The sequence below is a fragment of the Natrix helvetica genome, assembly GCF_964273705.1.
Source record: "Natrix helvetica genome assembly, chromosome: 6".
Classification (NCBI taxonomy): domain Eukaryota; kingdom Metazoa; phylum Chordata; class Lepidosauria; order Squamata; family Natricidae; genus Natrix; species Natrix helvetica.
Window position 1 is genome coordinate 58,072,022 of NC_138553.1, and position 27,817 is coordinate 58,099,838.

At 40.5% G+C, this 27,817-nt stretch overlaps 1 protein-coding gene across 1 annotated transcript in view; it reads right to left on the bottom strand.

Annotated features, from left to right (window-relative positions):
- Positions 1-27,817, bottom strand: part of DOCK4 (dedicator of cytokinesis 4) — a 392,180-nt gene that overhangs the window by 22,914 nt on the left and 341,449 nt on the right. Inside the window, exons 38-42 of the mRNA XM_081957434.1 lie at positions 27,004-27,108; positions 8,746-8,887; positions 7,450-7,616; positions 5,603-5,689; positions 2,888-3,064 (exon numbers count right to left, since the gene is read on the bottom strand). Of these exons, the coding sequence (XP_081813560.1) occupies positions 2,888-3,064; positions 5,603-5,689; positions 7,450-7,616; positions 8,746-8,887; positions 27,004-27,108 (678 nt within the window). The remainder of the gene's footprint in view (positions 1-2,887; positions 3,065-5,602; positions 5,690-7,449; positions 7,617-8,745; positions 8,888-27,003; positions 27,109-27,817) is intronic.

Consider the following 27,817-nt stretch of genomic DNA (forward strand, 5'->3'; position numbering starts at 1 on the left):
AAAGGACATTCTCTCAAATTCTGTTTTCATCTGTTGGGTCTCAAGTTCTTTATTCCCCTTCTGCACCCCTTCCATCTCCCCCCTCATCTCAGCCGTCCCCCCCTCCAAAAGATCCAGTCTCTGTGAGTTTTTACTGATCTGGTCCTGGTTCTCTTTAATTTCTTCTTTCATCTCTTTTAATTGTCTTTTTATCTCCTCTTGACCCTGTAGAATTTGTTGAAACATTTGTTGGAATTCAGTCTCAGTGGTTTTCGGCTGCATCAGAGATGTTATCGTTGTTTGTGTACTGGGACTGGATGTTGTAGATGTCGGGGCAGAGGCAGCAAAGCCAGGCTTCCCAGGAGGTGGTTTTTTGCGTGACATTATATATGCAATAGAGAGTTCAATCAATGCAGAGAATGATCAGTCAGAGATGTAGAACCGCCAAGAGAGTTCAGGAGACTGAAGGTCCAGGCAGAAGAAGGTTTTTCTAATCACACTGGCAATAGAGTAAAGTTTTTCAGTCCAGGGAGTCCAAAAAGTCACAATCAACAAGAGATTTATCTGAGTAGCACGGAGACAAAGACCGGAAGCCTGAAGTTTTAAAGGTGGAGTCAGTTTTCACTGTTTATAAAGACAACGGAAGTGTGCCATCTTGCCCTGCCAGCTTCGGGCTTAGGAGGCATAACAAAAGTTTCAAAGTTTCCAAAGTTTCCAGATCATCATTCCATTATAAGGTTAAATCCGAAATTCGCCTTTGTTATGAGCGTGGCGTCATTAGTTGGCTCTCTCCCTGCCTCCTCCCCCTAGGGCTGAGAGCAAAAATAGTTAACAGCCGCCTGTCCGAGTGGGGGGGGAATCCCCCTCCCTCCAGCCACGCTTCTCAAAACCAAGTCGAAAAGAAGTTTTAGGTAGCTGGCAATTTCTTTCAAGCAAGCAAAAGGAATGGAGAGAAGTTTCTGCCTCACCGCACCGCAGCCTTCTGATCGCTCATTCTTCCAGCTGCCTCGCTGCGAAGATGCCGGAGCGCCTCCCCATCAGGCTCCCCGGTGCCTGGGGCGATGCGGGCCCCCCCCTGGCCGCCGCCGACTCGGAGGATCCCCCACGGTGCCGCCCCTTCGGCAGGAGCCTCTACGGGGCATCCTGTGCCCCCCAAGGAGTGAGGGGCCCACCGGGAAAGCACGGGGCGAGCAGAGCCTGCCCGTTGCGGTCAGCCGCCAGAACCGGAAGTCCGATCCCCCCCTTCTTTGTGGCAGCCCCTTAAATATTGGAACTGCTATCATGTCACCTCTATTTCTTGTTTTCATTAGACATATCCAATTCATACAATTGTTCTTCATATGTTTAACCTCCAGTCCTGAATCATCTTTGTTGCTAGTCTCTGCACTCTTTCATTCAATAGAACTGCAAATTCATGGGCCCATATCCATAGCAGAAATTAATATTTATCTACCAGAAGATGAGAACTCCACTTTGTCCTCCAGTTTATGTTCCTCCACCCTGATATTTGATTTTGTCCTAAGCAGCATGGTTAATAAAAATTAAAGCCAGTTGGGTGACTTTGGGCCAGTATTGTCTCTCAACCCAGCCTACTTTACAGGGTTGTTGTGAGGAAAATGGGAGCTATTTAATATGTTCATCACATTGAGTAATTTGTAGAAATAATAAAGGTGGCATATAAATAAAAATAAAAAAATAAATTTTGCCAATGCATGCAACATACTACATCACATAATGACATAGCAAAAATGTATTCTCACAATGTTATTTTACACACAGAAAAAGCTAAAACAATAGTAACAAAAGAATACTGTAATAATCAGAATACTATACTAGATAGAAAAATATTCAAATCTGAGTATACATAGAAATTCCCAACTTCCTCAGCCTAATGCTCTCAGAGTTGTTTTGATAATAATCATGGGGAAACAGAAGTACAGTGTACTTGTTCTGAGCCTCTTAAAGAAAGAATTAAAAAGCATAAGGCAGTTCTCATTTAATGATGAATCAAATTAACAACAACTTTGAAAAGAGTGCTCTGTGGCCTATAAAGCACTTCTAAGCATTGCAAAAACATTGTACCATCCTCCACAGTCACAGGATTTGCAATCTTCTTTGTTGACTTCCTCAAAAAGTCAATGGGGAAGTCAGCAGGGATGTTGCAGCAGAGGGTATGGAGGTGAGTTCAAATATTTTGAGGGGTTACAGGAATGGAACTAAATCTTCAAATTTCAGCTCTGTTCTGACTGCCCACAAAATATTTCCCTCCATGCATTGGCAGGGGGTGGGTGGGCTGCAGGAATGTTTGAGAGCAAAATGCGATTTTCTAGGAACTGAAATCCCCAGCAGGCAGATCTTTCAATCTCAGAGCTGTGTCCAAGGAGGATTTCAGCTTTGTGTGCAGTTGAAATGTTTTAGCAGGCAGCTTTTCCTGATCAAGAAGATCACTTAATAACTGCAATCAGGAGTGCCAGGATTGCAATCATTGAGCAAAACGGTCACATGGACATCTCACAATGATCGCTTCACTCAATGAATGATATTCCAACCCCCCTTGGGATTGTTAAACAAAGGCTACCTGTATAATAAATATTGCAGATTTGAAAATCAATTGAAATATTAGCCATTCAGAATTTAAGTATTTGTAGTTAATATAACAATAAATTTAAATAAAAAATAGCATTTATCTAAATTAAATTTAGTGAATTGGGTGAATAAGAGAACTTATTCTCTTATTGAAGACCCATATAATACTTAATAATATAGTATTCTATAGAACCTAATGGACAACTGAAAGCTCAAGCTATAGAGCTACAACACTTTTCTATTATTGCTCCATAGCAACTACTATTTCAAATACTGAAACAAGAATGCAACCTAACCCCAACACATATGGAATGACACTTACTTCTTGATACCTGGCAACTCCCCCATTAACTGCTGCATCAATTACACCATTCAAACACATTGTAAGTGGATTGATATTCTGCATCTGTCGAGTCTTACACTGACTGATCAATGTCCTTAATTGTTGGTTTTTATTTTCCAATACTTCAATAGCATTCTCCAATGGGCTCATTTCCACCTACAAAAATGGCAAAAATAAAAATAAGGAAAGCTGATTTGCACCCGAAAGTCACAATAATATATGGTGATTTTCAAGCTATTTCATAGTCCATCATTCTGAGATTTTCATATTGAAAATACTACTATTAAATTCTATAAATTCTGGCATTCTTTATGGTTTTTATACGTAATTACGGATGTAATTTATGATTACCAATTGGTATAAGCTCTTAAAACAATATTTGGTTGGGATTACAAATTACCAAATTATTATTTTAAAGTAGCTGATTATGCATAAATGTTACAGTGAATAGGTTTTTTTTCCTCTAATCCAGTGCATTCAAACATTGCTATTGTGGTTTTTTTCTTTTCTGAATAAATTGTTCACAAGTCAGTTCCAATGATATCAATAAATTTTAAGTGGAGCATATAAATCCAATTTTGGAAAAGTTCACACTTTAGTTTCTACTGTATGTAAGCAAATGAACATTACAAAGAACTAGAAATAGGGAAATAGCCTTGAAATCTTAACTGCATTCATGTATCACAGGAAGCACACAGTTCATTTTAACCTCATTTGATGAACAAGCCATTTATTAATTTGTATTTTTATTTATAACATTTGGCTGATTTATTTATTTACTGTACTTAATTACTAGATTTATAAAGCCAATCAACTCAAACAAGGGACTCTGGGCAACATACCATATCCAAAATCGAAATAATAAATTAAATCCCATTCCACCCCACATTTAACATATACAAAATGTGAAGTGCAGAATATCAATTGTTGACCAAACACCATCATAAAAACAACGAAAAGGGTATTCTACTCAACCAGCTCCAAATGCTTAATGGAAAAGTCAAATCTAAACTCTCAAGCAAGAATGAGGCTGTTAGGTCTAGAGCCGCATATGAACCCTAACTACAAACTGAAGAATTGTTAGAGAAACCTTTCTCCAAGTAAATTATCCACAACTCTCATCATTATAACCATATGGCCATGTTAAAATACAGAAGTGTACTATTGAACATTTAACTGTAGCCAAAATTTATAACAATAACTCTAACATTTTAATTATATAGAACCACCAGATGTTATGAATATATTTTGTTCTTTATTCACATAATTTGTTTCAATAGCTTCTCATAACCATTCAATGAGATACACACACACACACACACACACACACACACACACACACACATTTGTTTTCGTAGATTTTCACAGGTGTAGGTATGCTGGTCTTGTTGTATTTGGGTCTTTTCCCGTGTAAGATTGAGATTGTCTTGGCAATGTTTCAGCGAGGTCTCACTCACCATCTTCAGGTTGGATTTTGGGCTTAAAGCATGGTCAGAGCTGCTGTCTTTCTATAAATCTTGGGGTGTGTGTGTGTGGAGTGCTGGCTTTGTTTCAGTAAGTGGAATGATTGGTTGTATGGTTGCATCATGATTGGTAGATTGGTGCTGATTGGTGCTGGCTGTGTGTCCATTGAAACTGGTTCCTTCAAAATTAATTTTGGTGAATCTCCCAAACTGAACACTTCAACAAGAGAATAATTATGGAAGCTATCGAAATAGAGAAACACCCCCACAACATGAATAAACGTGACAATACCTCCTGCCTACCAGACATCTGGAAACCAGCCCTAGTCGACAAACGAGCCCCACCCACCACCCAGGCCATTACAACACAAAACAACAATGGACACACAGCCAGCACCATTCTACCAATCATGATACAACCGCACAACCAATCATTCCACTTACTGAAACAAAGCCAGCACTCCACACCCACCCACCAACATTTATAGAAAGACGGCAGCTCTGACCACGCTTTAACCCCAAAACCCAGCCTGAAGATGGGTGAGACCTCGCTGAAACGTTGCCAAGACAATCGCAATCTTACACGGGAAAAGACCCGAATACAACAAGACCAGCATATGTATGTATGTATGTATGTATGTATGCATGCATGCATGCATGCATGCATGTATGCATGCATTAAGTTTACAACCCCTGGTATGCCCAAATATGATCTATACTAGTCTCCCTTTATTTATTTATCTCAAAGACCAGGGAAGAATAATTTAAGAATATGCACTTATTCTATGATTAAGGTTGATTCTGAAAAAAAATTTGCCGGACAATTTTAGAACTAGAGATAGTATGAGAATATTTTGGTATTCAGAAATTAGAACAACATATTCTCACATACCACCACATATTGTATGATTTATTAAGCAACATAATACAATATATTTACATTACTTTCTAACTTTCTTAGCCATAGCTCTTCATATTCAATAGTAAAACTGTAATTATCAATTCATTTTTACACAGGTTTTAAAGCACTAATAATTCTATAAACAAATTTCTTCCTTTCCTTTTCTCTCTGACTTCTTAGAACAAGTTCAAAATCAGACTTGAGATTTATTGTTATTTGTTATTTTTTATTCTAATGTAAGCAATTTAAAGCAGCATTCAAAATATATTTGGCATCTAATATTTTATGGTAATAATGGAGGGTCACCTATTTTTCCAAGCTTGTACTCACAATTTCACGTTTCTCCACTTCAAACCATCGGGAAATTCCCGGCAAACTCTGTACCAAGATCAGTGTTGTTCTCTCTACCCATAAACTCTGAAATAAAAAAATAAAATGCCAGTTACATATTCTATTTCTGGAGTGAGGCATCATACAGTTGAGTCCTGGGACATGTATCTACAATAGTTTATGTATTTAATTTTGAATGATAAAGAGGTGGATTAATATTTATCAGTTTATTTAAATAAAACAGGATAGCAACTGTCTTGGCAGCAACTCAAAAGTGAATTGGCACAACTTTTTTCTGAGATTTTCCCCCTAACATCTCAATATAACCTACACTATTTGCAAATGAGCTCCCAGTCAAGTACTAACCAGCCAAAACACTGCTTAAATTCCAAGCCCATTCAAAGTTCTTCAAGTGCTGCCTTCTAATATAGAAGATAGAAATAATTTTTTAAAAAGATCTTGATAAGTTAAAAAAAACATCAAAAATAACAGAATTCAAAGAATGGCAAAGATGTTGGGGACTCATTCTTTGATGAAAGCTTGAAGGAACTGGAAGTGCTTAGCATAATAAAGACTCAAGGAGTGATGAAAATTCTCGGTCTCAGAAAACTCATGATCCACTTTCTTCTAAACATGGCAATGTTCATTTGCTTAAGTTTTAGACAACACATACTCAAGTCTCGGGGTCAGCAATCTTAAACACTCAAAGAGCCACAAAGGTCCTAACCAAAAGCTGGAGCTGACTGGAAATCTGGTTCTCCCACACTAGAGCCTCCTCCTAGTGCGGCATCCTTTTTCCTCTGCCAATGGGAAGTCTGGTTCCCCCACTATAGTCTCCTCCTAGCTTGGTGTCCTTTTTCCTCTACCTGTCCTAAACGAAAGTCCTTTCAATTGTGGAGCCGACCAGAGGTGACAGGGAGCCGCAGCAGAGAGATGAAAGAGCCACATGTGGCTCCAGAGCCGTGGATTGCTGACCCCTGCTCTAGATCAGAGGTCCCCAATCCATGGACCGGCATCAGTCTGTGGCATGCCAGAAACTGGGCTGTGCAAACAAGTGAAGCCCCATCCATGGAATGTAGGCAGCACATGAAATCACATCCTCTCCAGTCTGTGGAAAAACCTGTCAGTTTGACAGAACGGTGTGCCTCTGTCCTTGTTTGATAATTTAGCTTTATAATAATAATAATAATAATAATATATTTATTTCTTAGCCGCACCCTCTCCCGAAGGACTCGGGGCGGCGTACAACAAAACATACGAAATAAATATGTACACAAAACAAACATAAAGCAAAAACATACACTGAGACATACACAAGGAGGAGGTCGATTGATAAAAACAATTAAAATACAAAATATAAAACCCCTAAAAATTAAATATAATTAAAATACCCGGTTAAAAACCCGTCAGGAGCGATATGGTTAGATCAAAGTTGAGCCAGGCCAGCTGCTTGGAATAGGTGGGTCTTTAAACCTTTCATCTTTGCTGGGTACCTAGGTTCCTTTTCTTTCTTAATCAGTACTATCAGTCCTCATCACTATCTCTCATTTCTATATAGGTTTCTTTAGATATGGCATATGGCATTATTAGGAATGATTTGTATTCACAAAACCCCCAATTTCACACCCTATCTATGTCATGGAAGTGAGGCATATATTAATTCCCTCTATATGATGTGAAGAAAATGAATTTTCATTTTCTGAAATAACAGGAAAATAAAAATATGTATTTAACATATAACAAACCCCAATGAGTCATCTGGTTTTACTTTTTAATTCTATGAATTCTTCTGGGAAACCATAAAATGAATCAAATATTTGTTAATGAGAATTGGAATGATAATATACCTTGAATTCATTGTCTTTGTCTTTGATCCCTTTGTGAAATGGCCTGTCATATCGGAATCGCCAAATATGATTTACTTTATAAAAACTTTTAATATTATCTGGAATGCCTTCTCTTTGCAGTACATCCTGGCTTTCAGGAATTGGTGTCACAGCATAGATTTGCAGATCTATATATAAAATGTTAAGTACTAAGTAAACAGAAGAGGATGCATTTGCTAGATGAAAGAAAGCAAGGTAAAGTGCATAACGGTTAAACAAGCAATACTTCTTTTCTGATTTGGAATTTGCCAGAGCAGAATATCTGGAAAACAAAAATATGAGTTTGCCTAATATTTCAGTCCCATTGTTCTCTACATAACAGACTAGGACCCCTTGACTCATACTGTGAAAGAAAGAATTACTATTACTATGGACCTGACCACAAACTAAGATCTTCAGAAGTGAACCTGCCAGACACATTATCCTGTGTCACTCCTTTATCTTAAGAGTTCTATGCAACCTATTTTCTTTCTGTTTTAGAATATCCATTAGGTCAATATTCAGTCATTAGCCAAGCATTTAAAGTTCAATGATATGATTACTTTTTTGTATATACTCCATTTTTTATTTTTTAAATAGATAGAATAGACTTCTTTATTGGCCAAGTGTGGCTGTGCATACAAGGAATTTGTCTTTGGTGCATATCCTCTCAGTGTACATAAAGAAAAATAAAATACATTCATAAAGACTCATAAGATACAACACCTTGCGTTTTCATTTTAATCAAAAGGAAACCTGCAATTCAACTAAATATTTTTGTTACTATTATTTTCCCTCTTTTCTTTTAGTCCATTTTTCTGTTAGCATGATTATGTTGATCAATGATGATGTCCCATCAAGTAATTTTCATCTCCTAGATACCACACAGATACTCTGCATTACAATCTATCCCTAACCTGATCTTTTAGGTTTGGCCATCCAATATTGCATCCATTGCTTCTGTAACTAAGTCTAGTCACCTTGCTGCTGGTCATCCTCTTCTTCTCTTTCCTTCCAGCTTTCCTTGCATTAGAGCCCTTTTCTGAAAAACCATGCTGATACTATATCGCTATTCATTTATCTCAATTTTTTGTAACATCATGACACAGCTTTTGGATCTGCTATCAGTATATTTAATTTCCTTTTCCCATTACTACTTTTAAAGTAAATCCAGATCTGTACAGTGGATTTTAAAAGTGGATTTTAGACACACTGCTCCATTTAAAGTTAAACTAGTAGACATTAACATGAATGGCTTTAAAACAATAATAGGGATACACTGTGCCTCTGCTTGAAAGATGGTTTCATCCGGTTGATTGGCATGTTGCATAGCAATGGCATGTGGAAACTCATTTAACATCCGCTGTTGAAAAGCCTCCAGACGCTCATAATCATGTCCTCGGCAAACAAATTCTTTGTTCTGCATAATGAAATAAAATAAAACTCTTTCTATAAATAAATGTGAACAGCTTCCTCTTGTTCTAAGATTCTTTAGCAATGTTCCTCCTTTGTAAGTCTTTCAGGGCACAATTTTGTCTTCCATTATCAATTGCTATTAAAAATTTAGGGTAAAAGGTGCCCCACCAATATATTTTGGAGGAGTTGTAAAACAGAAGTACTTTTGAAAAAGAATTCAAGAGAAAATAAAATGTATTAATATTAATTCCAAAAATAAAACAATATATTAGTTTATTTGAAGATATTTGAATTTTGTTTCTTTCAAAAACAGTTTTTGTTTGTTGTATGCATAACTAGGGCAAGTTAAATATTCCTTTTGTTAGACACATACCTCAAATAATGCTTAATCAGATTTTTATTGAAAGAATTAAAAACTGAAAAGTTCCAGCTTAGAAAAAAAAGAACTAAATGTTTACATTTTTCTTTATATTCAAAATCCACAAAGTTGCCACAATGGCTCCCAATTAGTCATTCCATTAGAGAAGCAGGTGTGAATCTCACAAAACACAGACTACAGTAGCAAAATGATTTTTTAATATAATCCTATAATTAGGAATCCCAGGGTTAATATATTAAAACTTTGCACTTTTTTGTGTTTGACTGATAAAATCAGTGGAAAAAATAGAACAGACACAGGTAGTTTTCGACTTATGATCAAGAATGGGACTTCTGTTGCTAAGCAACACTGTAGTTAAGTGGGTTGCATCCAATTTTATGATCTTTTTCACCCTGGTCTTTAAGGGAATCCCACTTCCCCCACTTTTGCTTGTCAAAAGTGGGAAAGCAATCATGAAACTCCAGGTTGCTATAACCATTGTAAATATATGCCAGCTGTCAAATGCCTCAGTTTTGATCCTATGACTGCTGGGATGCTGCAATGGTTATAAATCACTCTTCTTACACTGACATCTTTGAATAGACATTAAATGAATGGTTATAAATCGAGGACAACCTGTAGTCTGTTTTCAGGTCTGTCACATCAGCTTATATGAAAAAAACATAACTATGTTCTGAAAGAGATATTTTATTTACATTAAAATTAAGAAAGCAAATCATTAGTTAAGCATAATTAATCACAAAAAGAAATTACTCCCAAGTTTGTTTGTTTGTTTTGTTTTTATTGGATTTATATGCCGCCCTTCTCCCAAAGGACTCAGGGCGGTGTACAACATTAAAAAACACACATCCCAAAAGTTAAAAAGAAATTAAATATATATCCAAAAAAACAAATCGAATTTATGGAACAATACATTTAAAAAATGAGTTAAAATTAACAGGCCAGGCCGGCTTGCTGGAAAAGCCAACTTTTCAGGGCGCGTCAGAAGGACCGGAGGTCCGGGATTATGTGAAGCTCCGGGGGCAGCTCATTCCAGAGGGAAGGCGCTCCCACAGAGAAGGCTCTCCCCCTGGGGGTCACCAGCCGACACTGTCTGGCTGACGGCACCCTGAGGAGGCCAACTCTGTGGGATCGTACTGGACGGTGGGAGGCTACTGGTGGCAGTAGGTGGTCTCGCAGGTACCCTGGGCCTAAGCCATGGAGCGCTTTAAAGGTCATAATTAATACCTTGAATCGCACCCGGAAAACAACCGGCAACCAGTGCAGGCCGCCTAAAAGGGGTGTAACATGGGAGCACCTAGGTACCCCCATGACAACCCGCGCGGCCGCATTCTGGACCAGCTGAAGCCTCCAGGTGCTCTTCAAGGGCAGCCCCATGTAGAGAGCATTGCAGTAGTCCAGGCGAGAAAGGATGAGGGCATGCGTGACTGTGCACAGAGCATTCCGATCCAGGAAGGGGCGCAACTGACATACCAGGCGAACCTGGTAAAAGGCCCCCCTGGTCACGGCCATCAGGTGTTCTTCTAAACTAAGCCGCGTATCCAGGAGGACTCTCAGATTGCGAGCCTTCTCTGAGGGAGCTAAAATTTCTCCCCCTATCACCAAAGATGGAACAAGGTGTACAAATCGGGATGACGGAAACCACAGCCACTCAGTCTTGGAGGGATTGAGCTTGAGTGATTTTATTTATGGCCACTTACAAAAATATTCTGATGTTACTAAATACCACGTTTACTTCAATACCTGTTTATTCTTTTTTAATTCTTTTTTAAAAATAATCCAATAATATATGCTTCACTTGAAGTGTGGTTTTTTTATTTACCTTTTCTGCTACTGTAAGAACATAAAGTTGTGCAGTTATAAAAAAGATTTCCACATCTTTGATGCCTTGGATTTGTTAAATTGGTCACTGGTTATCAACTATCCAGCGGTGGGATTCACTTACCTTCCCTACCGGTTAGCAAATGTGAGCTTGCGCGCTTCGCTCGCACGCACCGCGTCTGGTGCTACTAATAAATTTAGAGAGAGCTTGGGAAAAATTCCATGGATGAAAATCCTCAAGGGGAAAACAACTCAAGAAGCTTGGGAGATTTTGAAAAATGAGATTACAAAAGCCCAGTCTAGCACAATACCAATGAAGAAGAAAAATAACAGCTCCCAAAAGAAACCAGCATGGCTGCATAAAGAACTCTCTGACAAATTAAAAGACAAAAAAGATAAGTACAAAAAGTGGAAAGGGAGGGACATAACTAAGGCAGAATATCAGCAAATAGCCTGAGCGTGTAAAGATGAAGTGAGGAAAGCTAAGGCTCACAATGTAGAAAGGCTTGCCACAAAAGTAAAAAATAACAAAAAAAAACTTCTTCCAACATGTTAAAAACAAGAAAAGAGTTAAGGAAACAATTGGTCCATTGCTGGGAGAAAGTAGCAAGAAGGTGACAAGCAACAGGGAGAAAGCAGAACTATTTAACTCATGTTTTGCATCTGTCTTTACACAAAGGGATAAAACAGTCTAACCTATCAAAAACAGCACCACAAAAATCAGATTAGGAACACAAACTGAAATAGGGAAGAAAATGGTAAGTGAGCACCTGTCTACCCTAGATGAGTGCAAATCACCAGGACCGGGTGGATTACACCCCAGGGTTCTGAAGGAACTGGCAGACGAGATCTCAGAACCACTGAACTATATCTTTCAGAGATCCTGGAGCACCAGGGAACTACCAGAGGATTGGAAAAGAGCTGATGTGGTTCCCATCTTCAAAAAAGGGAAAAAACAGATCCAGGAAACTACAGACCTATCAGCCTGACCTCAATACCAGGAAAGATTCTGGAAAAGATAATCAAGCAACGAATTAGTGAACACCTAGAAGCAAACAAAGTAATAGCCAAAAGCAAATATGGGTTTGTCAAAAACAGATCATGCCAGACTAATCTTATTGCATTCTTTGACAAAGTGACAAAATTAGTGGACCAGAGGAATGCCGTCGATATAGTTTACTTGGACTTCAGTAAGGCATTTGATAAGGTAGACCATAACCTACTACTAGATAAAGTAGAAGAATGTGGGTTGGACAGCATCACCACCAGATGGATTCGTAACTGGCTGACCAACCGCACTCAACGTGTAGTCCTCAATGGAACTGCATCTACATGGAGGGAGGTATGCAGTGGAGTACCCCAAGGCTCTGTTTTGGGCCTAGTACTCTTCAACATCTTCATCAATGATTTGGATGAGGGAATAAATGGGGAACTCATCAAATTTGCAGATGACACCAAGCTGGCAGGAATAGCCAACACTCCAGAAGATAGGTTAAAGATACAGAAGGATCGTGACAAACTTGAACATTGGGCACTATCTAATAAAATGAAATTCAATGGTGAAAAGAGTAAGATTCTACATTTAAGCAACAAAAACGAAATACACAGGTACAGTATACAGTAGGTGGTACCTTGCTCAACAGTAGTAACTGTGAAAGGGATCTTGGAGTCCTAGTGGACAACCATTTAAATATGAGCCAGCAGTGTGCAGCAGCTGCCAAAAAAGCCAACACAGTTCTAGGCTGCATAAACAGAGGGATAGAATCAAGATCACGTGAAGTGTTAATACCACTTTATAATGCCTTGGTAAGGCCACATTTGGAATACTGCATTCAGTTTTGGTCACCATGATGTAGAAAAGATGTGGAGACTCTAGAAAGAGTGCAGAGTACAGCAACAAAGATGATTAGGGGACTGGAGACTAAAACATATGAAGAACGGTTGCAGGAACTGGGTATGTCAAGTTTAATAGAAAGAAGGACTAGGGGAGACATGATAGCAGTGTTCCAATATCTCAGGGGTTGCCACAAAGAAGAGGGAGTCAAACTATTTTCCAAGGCACCTGAGAGTAGAACAAGAAGCAAGGATGGAAACTAATCAAGGAGAGAAGCAACTTAGAACTGAGGAGAAACGTCCTGACAGTTAGAACAATTAATCAGTGGAACAGCTTGCCTCCAGAAGTTGTGAATGCCCCAAAACTGAAAGTCTTTAAGAAGATGTTGGATAGCCATTTGTCTGAAACGGTATAGGGTTTCCTGCTTAGGCAGGGGGTTGGACTTAAAGACCTCCAAGGTCCCTTCCAACTCTGCTATTGTATTGTATTGAATAGTATCTTTAAAATGAATTTGTCATTTGGACTTTTTCTGATAAGAATCAGAACCAAGCTTTATTACAGTCACAGACTAGCACAAAAGTTAAACATTAAAATAAATGCATTCCCAAAAAATTGTGATGTCCCTGTAGAACTTGCAGCACAGTAGGACATGTGAGATATCTTCATTTTCCCCATTGCCACATGTACATATTCAATCAGCTATTGGGGTTTTATCATACTTGCCCGGCAGGAGTGCTGAAGTGGGAATATTAAGTGGGTATAAAAATGCTATTCTACTCTTGGGAAAAGTCAGGTCTTTCAGATACCTTGCTGGTTCTCACACATCCCATTTAATCCAGTTTCTGCTATGGAGAGATATCCTGTTAAATTCTAGCTGGAACTCCATGTGTCTTATTCTATTGGTAATCACTTGCTTGGCTTGATCATAGCCTAGGGATATTAAAAACAGTGGAGGAAATCCATAGAAGGCCAGCTTATGCTCTATCACTTGTTTCCAGAGAGAGGGAAAGTTGTCTATCAGGACTAAAGGAGTCAGGCCCTCTGAGAAGAATTGAATTTTCAACCAGTAAATTTTTATCATCTTCCAACCTTTTACCTGAATTTGAGGCATTCCTGTCTCAATTCTCAACTGGGCGTTTGATGTCCTGCTAGGTGCAGCTAAAATGGATTTGAGGAATTTTGTTTGTAGGGTTTCTAAAGACTCTTTTTTAAAAAAATCCTGTTTGTGCCCCATACAAAATTTTAGCCTAAAATGAGTTTTAAGGCTGTGGGGACTAATTGTCCTTTGCCTGTGTAAAAAAAAGTGATAGCATTTGAGGATCTATGGATTGATTGCATTGTGTGATTCAGATGTGCCTTCCAAAACCATCCCAAGGTATTTGAGTGTATTGACCTGTTCTAGATTGTGTCCTTCTACTCTCCAAGAGTATTGAATAGCTCTTTTAGCAAAAACTAGGATTTTCGATTTATTGAAATTGAGGATCAGATTATTTTGTCTACAGTATTTCAATGTTGCTGACATAGCTCTCTTACGTCCAATAGGGGTTTGTGAAATAATAGGGGTATCGTCAGCATAAAGAAGTATCAATATTTTGCATTATGCTAAATTGGGATGATGGAAGTCTAAGTTATGCAGAAGATCAATCAGGGAAGAGGAAAGATCAGGGCAATGTAGCTTAGGCCCAATCTAAGTGCAAAGAGGAAAGATGCCAGCAGTTTGGGGTGTGGCATCAAGCTGAGTTTGATCCTCAGAAAGGAGTTTTTACTTTTTCTGTACTCCTTATTATATTAAGGTGACCAGACATCCCGCTTTTGGCGGAACAGTCCCGATTTTTAATAATTTGTCCCGCGTCCTGCAGCGTTTTAAAGAAGCCCCATTTTTTGGTAAGGTGCACGGCTGCGCACGTGGCAAGAAAACACCGCGCGGCAGTTTGCAACTGCCACGCAGTGATTTCTACTGTCACAGGCTCCGGAAGCTGGCCGCCCGCAAATGACCTCCCCGGACTTGTTTTGATGAGCGTGAGGTGACTGATGGTAGTTTGCGCCAGCTGCGCCTGCTCAAACTATTGTCAGTCGCCCCGTGTTCAGCAAAGCAAGACTGGGGAGGTTCTTTGTGGGCAGCCAGTCCTAGCTGCTTGCACCTGGCACTGCGGCTGAAGTGAACCCCCAAAGCCCCCACCACCACTAGAATAACTGCTGCCGCCTCCTCCTCCTCCTCCTCCAACAGCACCACCACATTTGCTGCCCGGCGCTGCGGCTGAGATGAAGCCGCCAAAGCTCCTGCTGGCGCCCCTGCCCGTAGCAGCGGCGCCTCCCCCTCCGCTCAGAGCACCTGAGCTGGGCCCCGCATTACCCCTGCCCCCTCCTCCTCGGTCGTGCTTTTGAGGAGCCATGAGGCTGCAGGAGCCAGTCGGAAGGCAGCGGAGGGGGTGGGAGCAGGAAAAAAATGCATCATGGCTTCTCAAAAGCACGGCGGAGGAGGAGAAGGTGGCAGGGGTAATGCAGGGCCCAGGTCAGGTGCTCCGAGCAGCGGGAGCTTTGGCAGCTTCACCTCAACCGCAGCGCTGGGCAGCAAATGTGGTGGTGCTGTTGGAGGAGGAGGAGGAAGCAGCAGCAATTATTCTGGTGGCGGTGGGGGCTTGTCAGCATCTTCAGCGGCAGCCCTGCCCCCGGTGAAAAAAACCCAAAGATGGAGCAGATCCGCGCAGATGATGTCGCCGCAACATGACTGGAGGAGAAATTCTGGGAGTTGAAGTCCACAAGTCTTAAAGCTGTCAGGTTTGAAGACCCCTGGGGTTTTTTCCCCTAAAGGGTTAGGGGTGCAAGGGTCTTGTAACTTGACAGCTTTAAGACTTGCACTCTTCAATGCCAGAGTTCCTGAGCCAACATGACTGGAGGAGGAATTCTGGGAGTTGAAGTCCACAAGTCTCAAAGCTGTCAAGTTTGAAGACCCCTGGGGTTTTTCCCCCTAAAGGGCTAGGGGTGCAAGGATAGAGACCAAATTTTTAATCAAGAGCCCCCCCCCCCCCCCGCTTTACCAATGTTAAAATCTGGTCACCTTATATTATATGCCCTCTTTAATTTTACACAATTGTGATCAAACCATTTTCTATTCTTTAAAATCCACTTCTGGAAAGAGGCAGTGTTCCATTGGTGAGAACTGATTTTACATTAAGGTTTCAAACCTATCTGGATATGATACTTGAAATTTACTTCCTAGGAGATGTGCATACAATTCTAGAGTTTCTGAGGCTTGCATCCATTTGGTGACTTCAATTGCATTTTTCTTAGTCCATTTAATTCTCACCTGGGTATTATAGTTATCAAGCCTTAGTGGATAGATTGAGTTAGCTCTTAGAAATTTCCAGTGGGCTGTCAGAGTTAGAATTACTTGATAGTGGTCACTTTCCAGTCATGAGTCTATCTCCATCTTCTGTACAAAACTCAAAATGTCAAATGATACTATCCAGTAATGAACTGTAGATTTTCTTTCTGCACTCCAATAGGTGTACAGATAGTCCTCAACTTACGACCACAATTGAGCCTAAGTGAGACATCGGTTAAGTGAGTTTTGCACCATTTTAAACCTTTCTTGCCACAGTTAAGTGAGTCATTCAGTTGTTAAGTTAGTAACACGGTTGTTAAGTGAATCTGGTTTATCCATTGACTATGCTTGTCAGAACATCACAAAAGGTGATCACATGATCCTGGGACACTGCAACCATCAAGAATCTGAATTTTGATAGCGTGACCATAGGGATACTGCAACAGTCGTAAGTTTGGAAAAACTCACTTTTTTCAGTGCTGTTGTAACTTTGAATGATCACTAAATGAACTGTTGTCAAGGACTACCTGTTTTCTGATGGGTCATCCCACTTATGAAACCATTAAGGATACATGGGTCCAGATATGTAATCATCTGCCTTCCACATAGACCTGCCTGTTAGCTTTTAGGTCTTTAAATTCTCTAAAATATAAGGGTTTCTGTAATATATTGTCATGGTAATGAATCTTAATTTGGTTAAATAGTGTATGGTCATTTGGTTCCATCCTAACATTTAAATTCCCACCTGTAATTATTGCAGCTGTGGGATATTTGTCTAAACAACTAGAGATAACATTTTTATATGCTCCCAAATATTGTTGATCAGATTGTTCTTATTAGGAGGGGGAATATAAATATTTAAAAGCAAAAACTCCACCTGTTTGGCTGCACCTGCAGTCACAAAAAATGGTTGTAAACAGGGCAGTGAGACACATTTAAACTGCAGAACTGCTCGGGGCAACTGGGATAGAATTAACCCAGTAGACATTTAACTCTACCTCTGAAGAGACCCAGGTTTCCTGTAGGAGAAGGACATCAAATTGTGATATATAATCAAAAATGTTGGTCTTTTGATGGGACTGACCAGGAAACAATATTCCAAGTTAAAAGGGTGAAAAGATAGTCATTTGAGGCCCATCAGGAGATATGGTTTTGACACGAATTATACTAATTATAATATTAGTATTAGCCTGTCAGGCCTGCAGCCAGTTCCTTTTGGAATCTTTGGCTGCCACACTAATATTCTATTCTACTATGCTGTTTCATTAGTGGGGAATTGGGGGCGGGGAGCTGCAGGATGGATAGCGGAGCATTGGGACGAGGCGGCTCCTAAGTTTAGAGATGCAACTGAGTTCTTTCCCTGGGGGGGGGGGTTGGCAATAAAATGCCACCGTTGCTGTCAACCTGGCCACAGAGCATCAGAGTGCTTGGCTCCAGCCCCAATCTCACAAACGCGCACACCAACCGGCATCACAGTAAAGAGAAGGCCCCGGAAGCCACCAGAAAAGAGTCATTTGGGTCAACAACCTAAGAAAGCTGATCCCCAACCTAAAGTGATGAAAAGTCCAACCAATGGGGAAACCTCGGAGGAAGAGAATAGTGTAGAGGACCTGATGGTGAGTACACCCATCCGTCACTTCGCCATCCAAGCCAAGCTCCAATTACCCGAAATGGGGGTGGAAGGGGATGTTGAAGCAGTCGTGGACACCGGCTGCATCCGATGCTTAATCAGCATGTCAATTGTAAAGTAACTAGGCATACGCATAACGCCTCTAGCCCATCCCATTCGATTTGAGCACGTAGATGGAATGCTAATTGGGGGGACACTGGCCACGCTAATGACCGAACTGGTAAAGTTATAAATAGGCCGCCACTATGAGCTCCTCAGATTCATTGTGGCTCCAAAAATGCCGGAATTAATTATCTTGTGGCTTGAATTAATTGGGGAATTAATTATCTTGGGGAAATAATTATCTTGGACAAGTGGACACCTACGATAAAGTGGGAAGACAGCATTAGGAAATTGATTATCAGATTTGGGCCGCTACCACTCTTGGAGCCACAGGGCCACCCAGGGACGATTGAACCCAAGAGCCCAGAACCTGCAGCACCTGCAGCAGAGACAGCAGAGACAAAACCCCCAGGGATCCAACAAGTGCCAAAAGACTACTGGGACTTCAGTGGGGAAGATGTCATCTATCTTCCCCCTCACGAGCCCATAGACTGCACAATAGAATTCAAACCTAGGGCTACCCTACCAAAGCCAAAAATGTACTCCATGACTCCCAAAGAGATGGTTGAATTGAGGAAGTACATCAACATCAATCTGAAACGGGGCTTTATTGAACCAGCAAAGTTGAAAGTAGCGGCCCCAGTGCTTTTCAGAGAAAAGAAAGATAGTGGTGTTCATCTCTGTGTTGATCTGCAAGCCTTGAATGCGGTATGTGAGAAGAACACTTATCCCCTTCCCCTCATGAAAGATATGTTGAACAACTTGGCTAAAGGTGTTGTGGTCCAGCAGGATCCATTTCAGCTGCTGACGGACTCAGATAGCGAGGAACCATATGAGTCCGCCCTGGACGATGTGGAGGACCCTGTGCAGGGTTCAGATTCAGACCAGGGACCAGAGGGGCTGGTTGGCCACCAGGAGGTGCCTGAGGCATGGAGCAGTGGGGAGGATCAAAGGCGGTTTGTCCCTGATGCTAGATTGAGAAGGGCTGAGAAAGGAAGCAGCAACTATGTATGCAGACTCACAGAAGATGATTCAGCACAGGTGGTTGTGGATTGGCCCCTCCCAAGAGAGCTTATAGGTGAGGTGTTGTGGGGGGACATTTGCAGGAAACAACCGTTCGAATTAGTAGTTAAGAAAATCTATGTATTCTAGCCGTGTCTGCTCATTGGGACTATCTGCGGAGCTTCATTCGAATTATCTGGGTTGTTTTCTTGAATGTGAGTTGTCTGGGCCCTCAGCCAAAGGATTTGTTATCTCAGTAATTAAACAGTGGCAAACAGCCAAGCCTGTCTTCTGGTTTATTCACAGGCGTGGAGAGGGGGGTCAGAACAAAAGGCAAGATCTTCACCAAGCTGGACTTGAGAGAGGTGTATTACTGCATACGAATCAGAGAGGGAGATGAGTGGAAGACCACATTTAACTGCCCCCTTGGCAGCTTCCAATTCAAAGTCATGCCATTTGGGCTACAAGGAGCACCTTCAGTCTTCATGCAGTACATAAATGAGGTGCTACATGAGCACCTGTACCATGGAGTGCTTGTTTATCTCGATGACATCTTCTCTGAAACCCTGGAAGAACACGTGAAGCTGGTACAGCAAGTTCTGGAAAAACTTCTAGCCAAAAAAGCTATAGCCGAAGTTGTCGAAGTGTGAATTACACAAAACCTCATAGATTCCAGGAAAAGTGAAAGCTGTGTTAGACAGGAAACCTCCAAGTACTCGCAGACAACTACAGAGCTTTCTTGGATTTGCCAATTTCTACAGAGAGTTCATTCTGACTTTTGTGGAAATTGCCCTCTCGTTGACTGAACTATTAAAAACGGGGTCTTCCCCAACAAAGCCAAAAGCAAACCAACCCCTAAAGTGGACAATGGACTGTCAAAAAGCCTTTGAGAAATTAAAACGGCTCTTTGCCCAAGAGCCCATACTGCAACATCCCGACCCAGAGCAACAATTCATAATCCAAACAGATGCCAGTGATGTAGTGATTCTTTTGCTACTGCAAAAGAATAAAGAAGGTCACCTCTTGCCATACACTTACATCTCCAAAAAACTCACCACTACTGAAAGGAGGTGGGCTGTTTGGGAGAAAGAGGCTTTGGCGATCAGGTGGTCCTTGCTCCCTTGGAGACATTTCCTGTAAGAGGGGATATGCCTTTCGAGGTCTGGACTGATCATAAAAACTTCAAAGCTCTCAAAGCCCATCGAAGACTATCCCCAAAACAAGTTCGCTAGGCGCAATACTTCCAAAGCTTCCAATTCAAACTGAAACACATCCCTGAAGGGAAGAACTTGTTGGCGGATGCCTTATCAAGAAAACCGCAGTCTGACAGTAAGAAGGAAGAAGTTGTTCACCCCATCCTTTCTTCCTCCCACCAAAAGGTGGCCCAAGTCACCCCCTGAAGCCAGGATAAGCTGACGACAGCGATGAAATCGGCGCTCCCGGCAGACCTGTGGCTCAACAATAACAAGGACATAGTAATGATGAAAGATGACTTAGCCTGGAAGGGGTCCAAATTGTACGTCCCCGCAGGGTTGAGGTTGGAAGTTCTACAGTGAAGCCATGATGCAAAACTAGGAGGCTACTTTGGATTTCTAAAAATGCTCCACCTCGCCAGGTGTCAATTTTGGTGGCCAAAGATGAAACTGGAGGTGGAAGATTATGTAAAAAGCTGTGCTACTTGCGCAGATTTCAATGATGAAATCACAGCCGGGAAAACCCCATGGACTACTACAACGAGTGGCCGGCCCTAGCCGACCATGGGAAGAGATTGCAATGGGCTTCATCGTCGAGCTCCCAGACAGCAGAGGGAATAGAGTAATCTGGACAGTTATTGATTTGTTTTCCAAGCAGGCGCATTTCATTGCTTGCTCAGGGTTGCTGTCCGCAAAGAAATTAGTGAAAATGTTTGTGAAACACATTTATCGCCTGCACGAGATGCCCAAGAGGATCATTTCAGACTGCGGAGTTCAGTTAACCGCCAAGTTCTGGAGAGAGTTTCTGAGGTCCATTGGGTCCCCGCTCAGCATTTCATCCCAGCACAAAAGGCGCAGCGGAGAGGACCAATGCAATGGTGGAACAATACATCCGGTGTTATGTGGACTATCAGCAAGACAACTGGTTGGACTTGCTACCCTTTGCCGAAGTAGCGTACAACAATGCGGTCCACAGCAGCACTGGATTAACTTCTTTCCAGATTACCAGTAGCATGGAATTTGTTCCCATGCCTGAGCTGCCTAGAGAACCTCCCTCCTCCATGTCTCTGACTGAATGGATGGATACGCTTAAGAAAGGATAGGAAAATATGAAGAAAGCTCTCACAGATGCGGCAGAAGCCTACAAGAAGCAAGCTGATAAACACCACTTGCTCCAACCCCCGCTTTCATGTGGGGGACAAAGTTTTTTGTATCTACCAAATACATAAGATTAAGAATGCCTAGCAAGAAATTTGCCCCAAAATTTCTAGGTCCATTCTCAATAGTGAAGATAATTAACCCAGTTACAGTTCAACTCAGTGTACCCAGAATTCTACGGAAAATTTACCCAGTATTTCATTGTAGCTTGTTGAAGCCAGTAATTAGGTCCAGTATAAGACCGTCCACCCAAGCTCCCCCTCCTCCTGTAGTGATAGAAGTGGCAACACATTATGAGATGAAAAATATCTTAGATTCTAGGCTGTATAGGGGTCGCTTACAGTATTTAGTGCATTGGAAGGGGTACCCTTTGTGTGAAGCTACTTGGGTGAAAAGCTGGAACCTAAAAGCGGATAAGTTAGTAAAACAATTCCATGATAAGTTTCCCAATAAGCCAAAGGATCCCTCGGGGTGGGGGTGGGGAGGTGGTTAATTCTGTTATGTTAACTCCTACATTATTCTCTTTTCAGGAAATGTTTTCTTCTGAGGAGAGGCCGCCTGTCAGGCCTGCAGTGAGTTCCTTTTGGGATCTTTGGCCTGCCACACTAATATTCTATTCTACTATGCTGTTTCATTAGTGGGGAATTGGGAGAGGGAATAGTAAGGCGTAGAATGTGATGTTGTCAAAATAAAATTTCTTTCTAGAATACAAAATCATCCTTTGTCTCTACACCTCTGCACCCGATTGGAACTGGATGGATGGAACTACCAGCATGGCAGTGGAAGTTTGGGCCATGTGATGGACTTGTGGGTGTGGGGGCAGGATCTTGAACTTTCAACTGGATGGGGAAAACTGGGAAGCTTTCAGATTCTGGTTTTCCCAGATGTGCCAACATGGCTCTCTTAATAAATTGGAACTTTGAGCAATACTTTCCCTTGGACTTTGATTTAATTTTGGATGTTATTTGGAACCCTGACAGCTGTGAGATTAGTATATTGGCCTGGGAGGTCATCAGCAGCTTTTATGGCCTCCTCCAAGGCATGACTTGACTCATATACATCCTGGATCAGCTCTTGGAGGTCTTCTTTGGAGTGGATGACATTGACAACATTTAACAACACTTGCCTTGTGAGAGGCTTGTGCAGAGGTGTTGGGCAAAGAGATGTTAAATTATGCTGCTTCTGGCTCTGTGTCGTAGAGGTTGGCAAGGATACTGCCCATTCCCTGATGGAGTCCCCATGGAATTTCCTGATGAAAGTAATGACTGCTCCTCAACTGCAAGATCCTCTTCTAGCCCATGAGGATTCTGACTTCTGTTTTTATAGGGCCATTTTCAGGTAATTTGCCAAAGTGGAAAGTAAGAGGCTCAAGGTTTGGAGATACAAGGTCTATAAGTGGCTCAGCTGTGGCGATTGTGACCAACAAGGTTTTCTTCAGATTTTCTAGTTTAAACAGTATATTGTTTTATTCTTTTCATGGTAAGGAACCAAAAACATTAATAAGTCCAGCTTCTGTGCTGAAAACATCTTAATCAAGTAAGGCTGACTGACTCCCACTCTTGCTCTCCCAAGGTTGAGAGTGAAGAATCAGTGACCTTGGGGGATAGCATATTAGCACATAAGACTCTGGTAGGAAAAAATTGAAAGAAAGCCAAATGACTTAGATGAGGGAATAGAAGGGGAACTCATCAAATTTGCAGATGTTATTAAACTGGCAGGAATAGCCAACACCCTAGAAGACAAACTCGGGATCCAAAAAGATCTTGACAAACTTGAACAATGGGCACTATCCAATAAAATGAATTTTAATGTGGAGAAAAGCAAAGTTTTACATTTAGGCAGGAAAAATCAAAGGTATAAGTACAGTTTAGGTGAGACCTGGGTCAAAAACAGTAACTGTGAAAGGGATGTTGGAGTCCTAGTGGATGATCATTTGAATATGAGCCAGCAATGTGCAGCAGCAGGCAAAAAAAGCTAATACAATCCTGGGTTGTATAAACAGAGTTATAGAATCAAGTATCAGCCCTGGAACCATTTCCCCCCTTGGCATTTCAGGGCTGCCACAGCAAAGAAAGTCGAGCTTTGGGAATGGGAGGGGGGAGGAAGAGATAACAGGGGGCTTGTAGCCATAATAAAATTCTTTCTGCTGAGAACCAAGAGTTTTCTCACCAGGTGCAAGGAAGTGGGGTCTGAGACTGAATGACCCTTGGACTGTGACCTGATTGGACTATGTGATGGCCTCCATGGGCAGGGGAGGGAAAACTTTACTTTTAATTAGGGAGAAACCCAAGAGGGGCTCAGAATCAAGTTTCCCCAGATGTGCCAATATAACATGCCTAATAAATCTATACTTTGAGGAATGTGCCTGCCTTGGAGTTTTGATTACGTGAGGTCCATTACTTGGAACTCTGACATCAACATCACATGAAATATTAGTGCCGCTTTACAGAACCTTTAGTACCATACTACAAAAAAGATGTTGAGACTTTGGAAAAAGTTCAGAGAAGAACAACTAAGATGATCAAAGGCCTGGAGACTAAACCATATGAAGGACGGCTGCAGATTTTGGGTCTGCCTAGTCTATTTGGGTCTGCCTAGTCTAAAGAAAAAAAAAGAATATAGGGGCTGCCACAAAGAAGAGGGGGTCAAATTATTCTCCAAAGGACCAGAGGGCAGGACAAGAAATAATGGTTGGAAACTAATCAAAGAGAGAAGCAACCTGGAATTAAGGAGAAACTTCCTAACTTTGAGGTCAATTAGCCAGTGGAACAGCTTGACTTCAGAAATTGTGGGTACTCCATCACTGGATGTTTTTAAGAAGAGACTGGACAGTCACTTGTCTGCGTTTGTATAGGTTCTCCTGCTTGAGCAGGAGACTAGAAGGCCCCTTCCAGCTCTATTCTATTCTAATTCTAGATATGCTCTCATATTGAATAGCATCAAAGGGATGGTAGGCTGTTTAAAGGACTGTAGTATCTGCTTCCAATTTGGGACATATGGGAGCCAATCAACAGCACACAGATCAAACTACCCACCTTGGCAGTGGAGAAACTGACCTAAGGAAGCTAGGATTGCTACCCTGGTATTCCAAGGTTCCTCATTAAGTCCATTCATGCAAATTCTGAGAGAGATCTGTTGTGATTGCAATGAACAATTCAATTTGGTGGAGGAGACTTTGCTGGCTTCCAAGGAGTCTTTAATATTTGTAAGTTCCCCTGTCTTTGCTTTATCAGAAGATAGTGAGTTATTCTTAGAAACCTGCGGCTTTTTGGCAAGTTCTTTAGCAATTATGTTTGTGTTGCTTCTTATTAGCATACTTGCCCAGAGTAGGAGATTTGACTATGTCTGTTACAAAGGCTTTTGTGGGAGTAGAGGGTTCTTGCTTTTGAAGAAAAACAGCTATATTTCTTTTCAATGTGTCCAATTCATGTTTTATGGCTGTAAGCTGCTCAAATATTTGCACTATGAGGCGGCATTGTTTTGCCATAAACTTAGTTGAATTTTCCCATGATAGCCTCTCTATGTTCTGATCTTTCTTATTATTTTTGGGTTTCGTTTAAACTCTCCTGGAACAGGTACTCGGGTTGGGTTCTTGTAATGGTGACTAGCTACCATTTTGCTCTTCCACAAGAAATGAGGAAAGATCTAATAGTTTGCCAGCTCTGTTTGGAGATCCCATTCTAGTGCTTCAGATTTGTTAGAGGTAAGTGGAGAATTTATTTTACTTACACTTCTCTTTCATGAGAAATGCTCCTCAATTCTTGGCTGTTTTGCAGAGTTCAAAAGAGGGAGATGTCCCAGGCTAACACGATGCTGTTTCTTTCTTTTCTCCATAACTATCAGTTCAGGGCAAAATCCATTAATCTGTGTATTTGTCTTCACTATCATCTCATCCAAATAAATTTAGTTACGTAAAAAAAGTTCAGTAAAACTATTAAAAAGCTAATTATATAATAAAATAATAAAACTGAGCAGAATAAAACTGTAAATGTGTGTTGCTGGGCTGACAGTTCCTCCTCTTTCTGATAAGTGATATAAATAAACATGATTTTTGGATGCTGAATAGTGAAAAATTAACCTTCTGAAGTTCTTCATAGCCAATATTTTCCAAATGTCTAATATACAATGTTATAAAATCATACATAGGTAAAAGAAACCCGTTCAAAGTGTACAATAGACCAATGGATTTTAATTTGATGGAGTTTGTTAAAGTTCATTTATTTCAGACTTTGCATTGCATTTAAGAAACTAACTTGCTGAGATTTCAAAGCATATCCACAACTAACTGAAAAGGCTATTAAAATGCTCTTCCTTTTCCAACCATATAATGAGGTAAGGTCAGATTTTTTTCCCATATACTTCATTCATTTCAATCAAAGCAGCATATTGCAAAAAATTGAATGAAGAAACAGGTATGAGAATCCAGCTGTCTTCTATTAAGCCAGACAATAATTTGGAAAATATAATTTTTCAATTAAAATATATCATTTATATTAACATATAATGGGCTTATTATTGTTATTTTAAAATGAAAAAAATACATATTTTTAAAAATTACTCAGTTTTCATTTCTAATTTGGTATTTATCAACACATATAACCCATAGAAACAAAATCTTTTTGATATTTCCAATAATTTTTTAAAATGAGGGATCCTGAAACCAAAAGGTTTGAGGCCTATGCTGCCTTATTATTCCTGTGGTTCGTATATTTAGGGTTTGCTTGCTGAGGCTGGTTAGACCTAAAAGGCCTAGTATGAATTGTATAGTGGAATTTTTTCCTAATGAGAATAACTATCTCATCCCGTGCACCACTAGGTGTTCTTTACTATCCAACCTCTTCAAATCACAGAAATGTGGAATTAGAAGAGACCACAAGGGTTATCTAGTCCTATCCTCATCGATGTACAAGAAAATTAATTAAACTGATTATGTGCCATCACATTATTTTCAGCTGTTAGGAAGCATATAGATAGCTTTAGTCCAAGACGATCTGACCCTAACGTGTTTTTCCAAGTCTCTTAGCAATGCACATAAGAGAATCCATCCACCTTGCTACTGGTCATCCTCTTCTCTTTTTTCTTTTCTTCCAACTTTCCCAGAGAGATGGGAATTTGAACCTGGCCATAAGTGGGAACTCTGGGTTGATTTGCTTGATGATTCATTGCTTGATGTTTTCTGATCCATGGTATCCGCAGGAATCTTCTCCAACACCAACGAACTCAAGATGTCAATACAATGTACAGCAAAACCAATTAAACTACCTTTTTTTTCTTCAAATGGAGAACAACAACCTACCTAGACAGACTTTTCCAAGATTTTACAGATGTTACATCAGCATGTTTTTCATTATTATCTTACCAGCATCTTTTTCTCAATTTGGGGGAGGGGCGCTAGTCTCTGTGACAATGGAAAATTGTTCCTAGCCATCTTTTTGTCATTCATGAAAAGATTGCATGAAAAAGTATTAATCTTGATAAGGAGCAACATAAAGCAGAATACTATAAGCAATTGAATACCAGAAGACAGTTGAAAATTTCAAAGTATGTTTAAATGTTACACATAATTTTATTAAACTGCTGTACATACTGTATTTTTTAATCTGTAAATGTTCTAATAGTATTGGCCTAACATTGTCATGCATGTTAACTTTTGTATTTAAAAAAATCCATACTCACCCGTAAGAAAAATGGAAACTTCTTCCCATAAAATCCAACTCTGAAAAACTCAGGCTCCAAACGTTGCTGGTCCATAATTTTATCATATAAAGAAGCTTCCATCAACTGTGTGGATTTTGATAAATAAACAAATGAGAAAGAAGGACTTTTTTGTGTACTAATCAAAAGAGAAAAACAAGAAATATCATTCAACTGTGATCTCCTATAGATATCAAAAATGATTCAATCCAATAGTTATATAAAAATGGTACTAGAGTGTGTTTTGGATTTATCAAAAGAAATAGCACATGTTTGACTCCTCCTTCATTTTTATCTCTTTTGATTCGTATTCTTTTTCAGTCATACACTTAAGGTATACTATGGTGTTGTGGGGATTCAATGGTTCAACTGAAGTACTCTTTCAAAGCTATTTCACAAAGTACTATGGCATAGAACAGTGGTTCTCAATCTCCTCGGCGACCCCTGTGAAAAGGTCATTTGACCCCAAAAGGGGTCACGACCCACAGGTTGAGAACCACTGGCATAGAACTTCATGATGCAAAGTGTTACATCATGTTACTTTAACTTCGTTCTGCTTTGCATAGCTACAGGAAAAATGAAGGAAGGGCTGTCTCCAATTGTAGGGTAATGGATTGGTTAAAGATTATGACTTTGCACGTGACACAATACAGTGAGATTGGTCTGTAATTTTCAACTAGGCTGGGGTCTCCTTTTTTGAAGATAGGGATGACTGTTGCTAAGAATCATAGGTTGGGTAGGGAGCTAGTTCTGAATGATATCTCATAGATTATGCTTAGGGGTTCTGCTGTGGCAG